We start from the raw sequence: 12,876 nt of genomic DNA, 5'->3' as shown, positions 1-12,876 counted from the left end.
CCTTTTTTGGAGTTTTGTGTGAAATGATCAATGATTTGATTTTTGCTTCATTCTCTTTTGTGTTTTTTTCCTTGCAAGCAAATTAAATGAAGATATTAATACCAAAGAATTTGTGATTGCAATCATTTTCAGGAAGAAACTGAGTATTATCTGACAGAATTGCAGGGGTGCCAATACTTTTGGCCAGCACTGTATGTCCCTTATCCTCTGCCCCATGCTGGTATATGTCCCATATCCTTGGACCCATCCTAGTATATGTCCCTTATCCTGGGCCCCATCCTGGTATATGTCCCTTATCCTGGGCCCCATCCTGGTATATGTCCCTTATCCTGGGCCCCATGCTGGTATATGTCCCTTATCCTGGGCCACATCCTGGTATATGTCCCTTATCCTGGGCCACATCCTGGTATATGTCCCTTATCCTGGGCCACATCCCGGTATATGTCCCTTATCCTGGGCCACATCCCGGTATATGTCCCTTATCCTGGGACTCACCCCGGTATATGTCCCTTATCCTGGGACTCACCCCGGTATATGTCCCTTATCCTGGGCCCCATCCCGGTATATTTCCCTTATCCTGGGCCCCATCCTGGTATATGTCCCTTATCCTGTGCCCCATCCTGGTATATATCCCTTATCCTGGGCCCCATCCTGGTATATATCCCTTATCCTGGGCCCCATCCTGGTATATGTCCCTGATCCTGGTCCCCATCCTGGTATATGTCCCTTATCCTGGGCTCCATCCTGGTTTATGTCCCTGATCCTGGTCCCCATCCTGGTATATGTCCCTTATCCTGGGCTCCATCCTGGTTTATGTCCCTGATCCTGGTCCCCATCCTGGTATATGTCCTCTGTTCTGCCGCTGTTCTCTAATGCATAGAAAAAAACAAAACACTCTACTCACCTCTCATCTGCTCCCCGTCCACTTCTGAAGCCGGTAGCTGACTTCAACGAGCAAGTGACGGGAGCGCATGACATCACTGCCACGCGCCCCCTGTCACGTGCAGGCTAGCGTCAATTGCCGACCTCTGATTGGCTGTCAGCGTGTATTGCCGCACATGGACCAGATGGGTCTGTGCATCTCAATAAACTTCAACTGGATGTGCATCCTCGGACACACATCCAGTTGAAGTTTCTGCTGGCGTCGACAGGCCCCCACCCGCACAGGCCCGGTCATGATTGCGACTTCTGCCACCGCAGTGGTTACACCCCTGCTTACATACCTCTTCATGAATTAGGAACACCAGACGAATGGCGTACACCTACCTGTGTGTACATCTCCACAAATCCTACTCCAGTCCCTGCTGGCTTAAGATTTGTGGAGTAACTAATGCCACCGCTTGCCATGAATTTGATGCCCCTGTCCTGCCCCACCTCCAGCTGACTTTGTTGGAGCTCAGTAAAAATGGTGTGAGAACACCAAAAGTTGCCTAATTCTTAGTGCAGTCACCAGTTGCTTCAAAATTATGCAACTTTTCAGAGTTTTTTATACCACAGTCCTGGCGTAGAACTTTGATGAATCAGGCCCAATGTACTTAGCCATTGACTACTGTGGGTAACATCATCATACTTTTTTATGCGTGCACCAAAAAGACTAGTTGCCCGAAGGGTTCAATACAAGCACGTTTTCCAAAATAGCATCTACCGCTTGGTAACCTTTTACTTAGTGGCAGATAGAGTATATGCCGGATATACAAATCAAATATGGTGTTATCAGAGTCCAATGCATAAACATGACCTTTCAAGATCAGACAACGGGACCCTTGTTCTCATTGATCCCATAATGACCTATCATTATCTGATTGCCTTCTGGCCATAAAGACTTTGAATATCTGTTGGCAACTGCACTGTGCAAATGCAAATCAAACGCACCATATGTGAATGCAATGGGTCACTTAGTGGTGTGTCGTCTGTGCTGATGTCATATTTACCAGCACATGATCCTATGACATCGTTCCAGCACTGCACCTGTATGTATCCCTTTAGATGTATCCCTTTAGATGCTGCATCAATCGTGACAGCAGCATTTAAGAGGGAGAGAAAGTGGAAGATGTCCCTTCCAACATCCATTGGCCCCATGCAATATAACTACAGAGTGTTAATGGGGTTGTCCGGTTGTCCTAGCCGGGCACCTACTAAAAGCTCCTGTGTCTGTCATGTTTGTATATATATATGAATGTCTATGGCTGGGCTTCATATGAGATCAGTCATTTTACAATGCTATGTAATATTACAGTATTGCAGTATATTCTATGACAGATCACAAATTTAAGTCCCCTTGGGGGAATGATAAAATAAATGTAAAAAAGCAATGAAATATATTTTTGAAAATGAAAACATATGTAAATTTGAAATCACCCTCCTTTTCCTGTATTGCAAATAAAATTAAAAAAATAAAATAAATTGGTATCGCCACATATATAACCAATAAAATACCATAAATATCAAATATTTACACTATACAATGAACAGAAACTAAACAAAAAAAAGGCAGGATTTGTGTTTTTTTTTTGTTCACTTCATCTCCCAAAACAATGCAAGAAAAGTAAATAAGAAAGTTGTATGGATCCCAAAATATTAAAGGGGTTGCCCAGTTAAAAAACGTTATCTGATGACTTATTGATTGGTAATGGTCCTATCACTGGGATCTGTGCCGATCGGCAGAATGGGATACTTTTATCCCTGTTAGAATGGAGCAGCAATGCACATGCTCGACTACAGCTCCATTCATTCCCTATAGGGCTGCAGAGCTTTGAGTTTGGCTTTTTACGTCTGTCCCCATAGAGAATGAATGAAGCGTCTGCTTGGCATGTATACTACCACCCTATTTTGTAACGTGGATAAATGTTCCCTGATCTATCTGATCGGAGCAGGTCCAAGCAGACAGACCCCAACTTATTAGAAAGTTATCACTTAGGGCTCATTCAGAAGTCAGGTTTTTTTTGCGTATGAGTGCTACTTGTGTTTTTCACAGATATCACTTGTACCTGTAATAGTGAATGGGGCAGGTCAGGATCCTTCTGTGCAGCTGCATGAGCGCTGCTTGTGTCCAGAGCTACATTTCATTGATGGTATCATGAATTCACAGATATACTGCTCTATATTGAAAGAGAAGATACTCCTATCAGTAAGTGCCCTTGGTAAACGTGCACTTTTCCAACAGGACAATGATCCAAAACACTGTTGCATTTCTGAAGAAGAACAGGGTGAAAGTGATTCAGTGACCAAGTGTCTCCTGATCTCACCCTAATCGAACAGCTATGGGAAAGGCTGAAGAAACAAGTTTTCATCACTCTCCATACAGCACCCAGGCTCTTACCGAGTTTGTTGTTGAAGAATGGAAAAGGATAGATGTTGAAATATGTCTCCAACTTGCTCATTCCACGCCTAGAAGATTTGGTGCTGTGCTTAAAAATCGTGGACTTCATACAAAATACTAGATGCAGTAGTTTTTGATGTGGGGTGTACTCATTTTTGCATCAACTAATTTTTGTAAGGGCTTGCTCACACTGGCGTATAATTCGGAGGAATGCAATCCGAGAAAACATTGCATTGCACTCTGACCAATGTCATTCAATGATTTGTGTTCATCTGCGTAATTTTTCTCGGGTCTAATCGGCATCAGGAAAAAAAATCACAGTATGTTGCAATTGAGGCCACGTTCACATGTTCAGTATTTGGTCAGTATTTTACATCAGTATTTGTAAGCCAAAACCAGGAGAGGAACAATCAGAGGAAAAGTATAATAGAAACATGTCACCTCTTCTGTATATTTCATCCACTCCTGGTTTTGGCTTACACATGAGATGTAATATACTGACCTAATACTGAACGTGTGCACATGACATGATTATGTATATCGGATGACACCCGCCAATGTAAGTCAACGGTTGCCAGAAAAAAATTGGACAGCACACGGACCATTTGATTTTTACATACACATCTCAAAGGAACCACAAAATTTCATCAGCCAAGTACAGTAAATTCGCAGCCCGAACTGTCAGACTAGATAGATATATAAAAACCAGACAATGTGAACTGAGGTCTAAGATGGCAGACATACAAGAAACAGAGGCATGTTCACACTAGCAAAAAAGAAGCAAGACAAAAATATATCTCATACCCTACCATAATTATATATAAATGTAAAGCAAAATTGCATAATAAATATAGGGTACTTAGTGAACTATTTTTGATCAAAAAAAGTATACAAGCCGTCCCACCAGCGGCAAGGTGACCCTAAATTGGGACGGTACCTATACTGCCTATATTAAAAACCTTACTGTATATCAAAGTTGAAGTAATGCATATAAAAGGGTAGACAAATAGGACCGGGTCCCAAGTATAGGTACCGTCCCAATTTAGGGTCACCTTGCCGCTGGTGGGACGGCTTGTATACTTTTTTTGATCAAAAATAGTTCACTAAGTACCCTATATTTATTATGCAATTTTGCTTTACATTTATATATAATTATGGTAGGGTATGAGATATATTTTTGTCTTGCTTCTTTTTTGCTAGTGTGAACATGCCTCTGTTTCTTGTATGTCTGCCATCTTAGACCTCAGTTCACATTGTCTGGTTTTTTGACTTGTTTGCATTCTGTGCAATTTAAGGGTGTGGCATGCCCTTTGTTGAGCTGATTGGTATATATGTAGCTTACCACGGGCCTAGGTGGTCTGGAGTTGGGACCCGGTCCTATTTGTCTACCCTTTTATATGCATTACTTCAACTTTGATATACAGTAAGGTTTTTAATATAGGCAGTATAGGTACCGTCCCAATTTAGGGTCACCTTGCCGCTGGTGGGACGGCTTGTATACTTTTTTTGATCAAAAATAGTTCACTAAGTACCCTATATTTATTATGCAATTTTGCTTTACATTTATATATAATTATGGTAGGGTATGAGATATATTTTTGTCTTGCTTCTTTTTTGCTAGTGTGAACATGCCTCTGTTTCTTGTATGTCTGCCATCTTAGACCTCAGTTCACATTGTCTGGTTTTTTGACTTGTTTGCATTCTGTGCAATTTAAGGGTGTGGCATGCCCTTTGTTGAGCTGATTGGTATATATGTAGCTTACCACGGGCCTAGGTGGTCTGGAGTTGGGACCCGGTCCTATTTGTCTACCCTTTTATATGCATTACTTCAACTTTGATATACAGTAAGGTTTTTAATATAGGCAGTATAGGTACCGTCCCAATTTAGGGTCACCTTGCCGCTGGTGGGACGGCTTGTATACTTTTTTTGATCAAAAATAGTTCACTAAGTACCCTATATTTATTATGCAATTTTGCTTTACATTTATATATAATTATGGTAGGGTATGAGATATATTTTTGTCTTGCTTCTTTTTTGCTAGTGTGAACATGCCTCTGTTTCTTGTATGTCTGCCATCTTAGACCTCAGTTCACATTGTCTGGTTTTTTGACTTGTTTGCATTCTGTGCAATTTAAGGGTGTGGCATGCCCTTTGTTGAGCTGATTGGTATATATGTAGCTTACCACGGGCCTAGGTGGTCTGGAGTTGGGACCCGGTCCTATTTGTCTACCCTTTTATATGCATTACTTCAACTTTGATATACAGTAAGGTTTTTAATATAGGCAGTATAGGTACCGTCCCAATTTAGGGTCACCTTGCTGCTGGTGGGACGGCTTGTATACTTTTTTTGATCAAAAATAGTTCACTAAGTACCCTATATTTATTATGCAATTTTGCTTTACATTTATATATAATTATGGTAGGGTATGAGATATATTTTTGTCTTGCTTCTTTTTTGCTAGATAGATATATAGAATAGATATACAGGTGCATCTCACTAAATTAGAATATCATCAAAAAGTTAATTTATTTCAGTTCTTCAATACAAAAAGTGAAACTCATATAAAGTCATTACAGAGTGATCTATTTCAAGTGTTTATTTCTGTTAATGTTGATGATTATGGCTTACAGACAATGAAAACACAAAAGTCAGTATCTCATTAAATTAGAATAATTAACAAAAAACACATGCAAAGGCTTCTTAAGTGTTTAAAAAGGTCCCTTAGTCTGTTTCAATAGGCTCCACAATCATGGGGAAGACTGCTGACTTGACAGATGTCCAGAAGGCAGTCATTGACACACTCCACAGGGTCCCAGAGTTCCAATTTTCATTTGGAAGAGCCCACCAGTCCCGGTGGTTCTTCAGTCCCGGTGGTTCTTCAGTACTGAAGAGCCCACCAGGACTGAAGAGCCCGCCAGGACTGAAGAACCCGCCAGGACTGAAAAACCCGCCAGGACTGAAGAGCCCGCCAGGACTGAAGTGCCCACCAGGACTGAAGTGCCCACCATGACTGAAGAACCCAAGAGGACTGATGTGCCCACCAGTATTGAAGAACCCACCAGGACTGAAGTGCCCACCAGTACTGAAGAATCCACCAGGACTGAAGTGCCCACCAGTACTGAAGAGCCCACCAGGACTGAAGAACCCACCAGGACTGAAGAACCCACCAGGACTGAAGAGCCCACCAGGACTGAAGAACCCACCAGGACTGAACAACCCACCAGGACTGAAGAGCCCACCAGGACTGAAGAGGTCACCAGGACTGAAGAGCCCCCGACCCCAGTGGCTGCCTGGCTACCTAGCTGTCTATCATACATTTTCCCTTTATTAGTTCTGTGAATATATTATGAGTTTATGTGGATTTTATGACATTTCCCCGGTGTTGGTCACAGGGCAGCACGTGTGGTGAGGGCAGGAGCTTGGCACCGGGAGGTATTATCAGGGTGAGCCACTGTCCACTGGTGTCAGCTGCTGGTTACACTGTCAGTCACCGTCCAGGAGCTGCCACAACTTCCTCGACGCTGATTGGTTGCCATCTCTCCTCTGCGCTCCTTTCTACCGCCTGATTGGCTCCGCCGCCTGCCCATCACCCGGAGCGTCCCTGCAGCAGGTGCTTGTGTGGAAAGTTGAGAGTTGCAGCCGCAGGTATCCCAGGGGCCGCAGCCGCACCGGCACCATGGTGGCGGCACCCACTGAATAAGCGGCCAAAACTTACACAGACCGTACACCGTCAGAGACATGATGGACGACTCCGAACAGGACAGGCTGGATCTCAGCTTTCTGAGAGAGGAAGAAGCCAGCCGGATCCTGGAGGTGCTGGAGAGGGACGAGCAGCTGAGGAGGACGGAGAGAGAACGGCTGAGGTGAGGAGAGCAATGCTGTGTGAGCTGGTAGTGAGGAGCCCGGAGCACAGGGAGGGTGACAGTCTGCAATCTGCACCCACATGTATGTAACCTGCTGCACAGGGAGGGTGACAGTCTGCAATCTGCACCCACATGTATGTAACCTGCTGCACAGGGAGGGTGACAGTCTACAATCTGCACCCACATGTATGTAACCTGCTGCACAGGGAGGGTGACAGTCTACAATCTGCACCCACATGTATGTAACCTGCTGCACAGGGAGGGTGACAGTCTACAATCTGCACCCACATGTATGTAAGCTGCTGCACAGGGAGGGTGACAGTCTGCAATCTGCGACCAGCTGTATGTAACCTGCTGCACAGGGAGGGTGACAGTCTGCAATCTGCACCCACATGTATGTAAGCTGCTGCACAGGGAGGGTGACAGTCTGCAATCTGCGACCAGCTGTATGTAACCTGCTGCACAGGGAGGGTGACAGTCTGCAATCTGCACCAACATGTATGTAACCTGCTGCACAGAGAGGATGACAGTCTGCAATCTGCACCCACATGTATGTAAGCTGCTGCACAGGGAGGGTGACAGTCTGCAATCTGCGACCACATGTATGTAACCTGCTGCAGAGGGAGGGTGACAGTCTGCAATCTGCGACCAGCTGTATGTAACCTGCTGCACAGGGAAGGTGACAGTCTGCAATCTGCACCCACATGTATGTAAGCTGCTGCACAGGGAGAGTGACAGTCTGCAATCTGCAACCAGATGTATGTAACTTGCTGCAGAGGGAGGGTAACAGTCTGCACCCACATGTAACCTGCTGCACAGGGAGGATGACAATCTGCAATCTGCAACCAGATGTATGTAACCTGCTGCACAGGGAGGGTGACAGTCTGCAATCTGCGCCCACATGTATGTAATCTACTGCACAGGGAGAGTGACAGTCTGCGACTAGATGTATGTAACCTGCTGCACAGGGAGAGTGACAGTCTGCAATCTGCGACTAGATGTATGTAACCTGCTGCACAGGGAGGGTGACAGTCTGCACCCACATGTAACCTGCTGTACAGGGAAGATGACAGTCTGCTATCTGCACCCACATGTATGTAAACTACTACACGGGGAAGATGACAGTCTGCAATCTGCACTCACATGTATGTAATCTACTACACAGGGAAGAGTGACAGTCTGCAATCTGCAACCAGATCTATGTAACCTGCAGCACAGGGAGGGTGACAGTCTGCACCCACATGTAACCTGCTGCACAGGGAGGGTGACAGTCTGCATTCTGCAACCAGATGCATGTAACCTGCTGCATATGGAGGGTGACAGTCTGCAATCTGCAACCAGAGGTACGTAACCTGCTGCACAGGGAGGGTGACAGTCTGCAATCTGCGACCAGATGTATGTAACCTGCTGCACAGGGAGGGTGACTGTCTGCAGTCTGCACCCACATGTATGTAACCTGCTGTACAGGGAGGGTGACAGTTTTCACCCACATGTATGTAACCTGCTGCACAGGGAGGGTGACAGTCTGCAATGTGCACCCACATGTATGTAACCTGCAGTACAGGGAGGGTGACAGTTTTCACCCACATGCATGTAACCTGCTGCACAGGGAGGGTGACAGTCTACAATCTGCACCCACATGTATCTAACCTGCTGCACAGGGAGGGTGATAGTCTGCAATCTGAAAACAGATCTATGTAACCTACTGAACAGGACATGTGCTGGGATGTGTGCTGCCCAGGACGAGTGCTGGGATGTGTGAGACACAGGATGAGTACTGGGATGTGTGAGGCACAGGACGAGTGCTGGGATGTGTGAGGCACAGGACGAGTGCTGGGATGTGTGAGGCATAGGTCGAGTGCTGGGATGTGTGAGAAACTGGACGAGTGCTGGGATGCGTTTTGGCACAGGACGAGTGCTGAGATGTGTGAGGCTCAGGACGAGTGCTGGGATGCGTGAGGCACAGGACGAGTGCTGGGATGCGTGAGGCACAGGACGAGTGCTGGGATGCGTGAGGCACAGGACGAGTGCTGGGATGCTTGAGACACAGGACGAGTGCTGGGATGCGTGAGACACAGGACGAGTGCTGGGATGCGTGAGACACAGGACGAGTGCTGGGATGCGTGAGGCACAGGACGAGTGCTGAGATGTGTGAGGCTCAGGACGAGAGTTGGGATGCGTGAGACACAGGACGAGCGCTGGGATGCGTGAGACACAGGACGAGCGCTGGGATGCGTGAGACACAGGACGAGTGCTGGGATGCGTGAGACACAGGACGAGCGCTGGGATGCGTGAGACACAGGACGAGCGCTGGGATGCGTGAGACACTGGACGAGCGCTGGGATGCGTGAGACACAGGACGAGTGCTGGGATGCGTGAGACACAGGACGAGCGCTGGGATGCGTGAGACACAGGACGAGCGCTGGGATGCGTGAGACACAGGACGAGCGCTGGGATGCGTGAGACACAGGACGAGCGCTGGGATGCGTGAGACACAGGACGAGCGCTGGGATGCGTGAGACACAGGACGAGCGCTGGGATGCGTGAGACACAGGACGAGTGCTGGGATGCGTGAGACACAGGACGAGCGCTGAGATGTGTGAGAAACAGGATGCGTGCTGGGATGCGTGGTGCACAGGACGAGTGCTGGGATGTGTGGTGCACAGGACGAGTGCTGGGATGTATGGTGCACAGGACGAGTGCTGGGATGTGTGGTGCACAGGACGAGTGCTGGGATGTGTGGTGCACAGTGCAGCTGTTGGTACTTGGTTACATGCTAAAGAGAGCAGTGTGTATACACTATGGTGTCCAGTATCCATAGAGCTAAGCTTCTGGTTGTAACAGAACCTACCAACCACCCTAAAAACATGGACTCTGTCACTGCACTCACTTTTACATAGAGGGCATCCCCCATGGCGATGTGTTGCAGCGGGTGTACCTTTTACTTATGTCCACTTGGGACCAGTGATGTAGCGTGGAGTGCCAGTGCCCGGGGCAAGTATTCTGCGCCCTCTAACTCGTGTACCAGTACAACTTCTCTGACACCACTCCAGGATTAAAGGGGTTGTCCAGGTGTGAAAGCAAAATCTGAATCATCATAGTTCACACTGTCAGGATTCTCAGGTACTGCTACTGCAAGCGAGCGGTCAAATGACCTTATGTAAGTGATTGACATACATGCGGTCACATACCTACTAGATGTGTTCAACTTCTCTCAGTTCACTTCTATTGATACAAGCCGGATGAGACTAGTCGTCATGTGACTGCAAGTATGGAAATCGCATTAATGCGGTGATGTGACTGCTCGCTGCGAGACAATTTCATGGACTTCAGAAGTCTGCAGACTTTGCTCTCAAACTTGGACAACCCCTTTAAATGCCTTACTCCCCATATCTTTATCTTAGAGAATACTGATGTAGTTATAGTTTGCCCTTTGACCTTGCGATTTTTCTGCCTTTTGCTGACATCCAACATAAAATTTGTAAAAATAAAAAGGTATACATTTTTTTACGTCTTTTGCTTATGTAACTATTTGTTACCCTTGCCCTAACCCTAATTAGGGATGGAAAAAAAATATGTGAAAACGCAAAATTTATTATACTGTCAGTGTATTTTGTTTTGTTTTACGGGGGAGGCTTTTCTTTTATTTTGGGGACATCTCTGCCAGCAGGAGCAGCTCCTCTCACAAAATTACAAGTAAAAGCAAAGGCATAAAGCTGCGTGATACAGTACACGAGACAATTCTCTTCTTGGTTGCTGCCGGTGGAGAAAGGAGCAGACGAAGACAACCTCGGCTGCTGCGCTCTGCATAGGAAATGCGGGCAGCGACTGAGATGACAGAGCAGCTGCCGACTGATTTACCCCTTCAGCTCAACAGCCGCCCCTTTTGAATATGCCACCTCGTTCAAATGGGTTTATATCTCCCGCACACTATGCCACTGCACAGGACCGGACTGAATTTGGGGCATCAAAACCACTTTTGTGCAATTTTGCTGCAGATGCTGTTGTGTAATTGTTGCTGATTTGCAGCAGATTTTACCCTACAGATTGCAAATTGGCATATATGTGGCAGAATATCTGCAGTGTATTTGCTCTATATGAAGATACCTTTAGAAATGTCATATGATATTTGCAGCTGCTTGAGACCGGATTGTCCATGTAGTTACTTTCTAAATCAGTGTCGGGTTCTACAAATGACCATTTTACGTCATTTTCTTGTAAAGGTATAGTGACACGGCTGTTAGCGTGCTATGCAGTGAAATAAAGAATGCTGCAAAATGCTGCGGGCTTTACTGCTGTGGTGCAATATGTATTTTGGCCTTGCTTATTTACAGGTGAAACAAATTAAACTAGTGTCTTTGGCTACCTTACTGTCTGCAGAAATACACCCATAGGACTTATTCACACAAAATATCCATGTTATGGCTGCTATTATAGGCCTCCTGTTTTGGAAGAGGCATCTCTGATGTTGTCAGGTGGGGTGATAAACTATACGCTTGTGTGAGTGAGCCGTAGGGCTGGTATTACACAAGCATAATAGTGATCTATGAAGCTGTCAGTTGAGGGCCTTAGACTTGTTGTAAGGCCCATATTAGGCTCATGTCCACTTTTTTAGGGGACAGAAAGTATGGACTACCACAGTTGTGTGTCTGCCTTAAAAAGACAGACACCTCTAGATGGGAGGTCAGAAGTACAAACTGCCTCGGTATAGTCAATGGCTCCATTGCAGGTTCTACCTAAATCAAGTTGTTCAGGAATTTAGTGTCATGGCGGTAACTCGCATGCTTCCTTAGCGCCGCTCTACTCACCGTAGTCACCACATGGCTTCTCCTCGTGTCAGGCCGCCCTGCTGAGTTTGCCTATTTCAGCACTCCACAGCACTGGCCAATGAAATTATAGATACAAGAGCGTACGGATGAACTGATCCTATAAAACGCATCCTCCCCTCATGTTATGTTCGTACAGTGCAGAAATCCATGGGAAACTCATCCTGTAAATAATTTAATGTAAATTTTATTTAAATAATTAAATAATCTGCAGCAAAAATCCACAATTGCTATGGAATGGCCTGTGCATGTGCCTGATTTCAGTGTAGCTTTTCCTCATGGAATCTGTTTAGGTAATAAACATCTGAATGTGTTTCCATTTGGCTTTAGGGGGGCGTGGCCAGTCTCTGCAGAAATTTAACCCTGCTGTGTCCTACAGACATAAGGTTCCCTGGCCTATCCCATGGAAACAGGGTCTCTATTAGACAGCTCCTCTCACCACTTCTTGCCCGAACGTTGGTTCCTAGCCTGCTCGTACTTGGTTTATATCACAGTATTCTGTCTCCCATTATCAACATGGCCTGTTTACTTGCTCTGTTTGATTTCTCCATTGCCTGACTTCTACTCCATCCCTGTGAACCCCGTGCTGCCTGCCCTAACCTCGGACCATCTGACTACGCTTCTGTCTCACCCTCCTGTACCTCGTACCCACACCTCTGGGTCTCCGGTCAGCTGCTGCAGTCCCGGGGACAGCCTAGCTTATCTTCTCCATCAGTGACTATAGTGAAGACCCGGTAGTCACTTAGTCATGCCACTCCAGGGTATGCCCAGCCCGTGGCCCAGTGGGTCCACACGAACCAGTGTTACGTTTAGTTGGAAATCCCTGACATAAGTCCTGAGTGTAGAAAACATGAAAAATGTGAACT

At 46.1% G+C, this 12,876-nt stretch overlaps 1 protein-coding gene across 1 annotated transcript in view; it reads left to right on the top strand.

The window, feature by feature from the left end:
• Positions 1-6,893: 6,893 nt before the first annotated feature.
• EXPH5 (exophilin 5) overlaps positions 6,894-12,876 on the top strand; it is a 107,607-nt gene continuing 101,624 nt past the window's right edge. The window contains exon 1 of the mRNA XM_073662430.1: positions 6,894-7,184. Within this exon, the coding sequence (XP_073518531.1) occupies positions 7,060-7,184 (125 nt within the window). The 5' untranslated portion in view covers positions 6,894-7,059. The remainder of the gene's footprint in view (positions 7,185-12,876) is intronic.

Source organism: Phyllobates terribilis, unplaced genomic scaffold, assembly GCF_046119375.1.
Source record: "Phyllobates terribilis strain yellow unplaced genomic scaffold, ASM4611937v1 Scaffold_2__4_contigs__length_985480577, whole genome shotgun sequence".
Taxonomy (NCBI): Eukaryota; Metazoa; Chordata; class Amphibia; order Anura; family Dendrobatidae; genus Phyllobates; species Phyllobates terribilis.
This window is presented reverse-complemented; position numbering and strand designations above follow the sequence as displayed.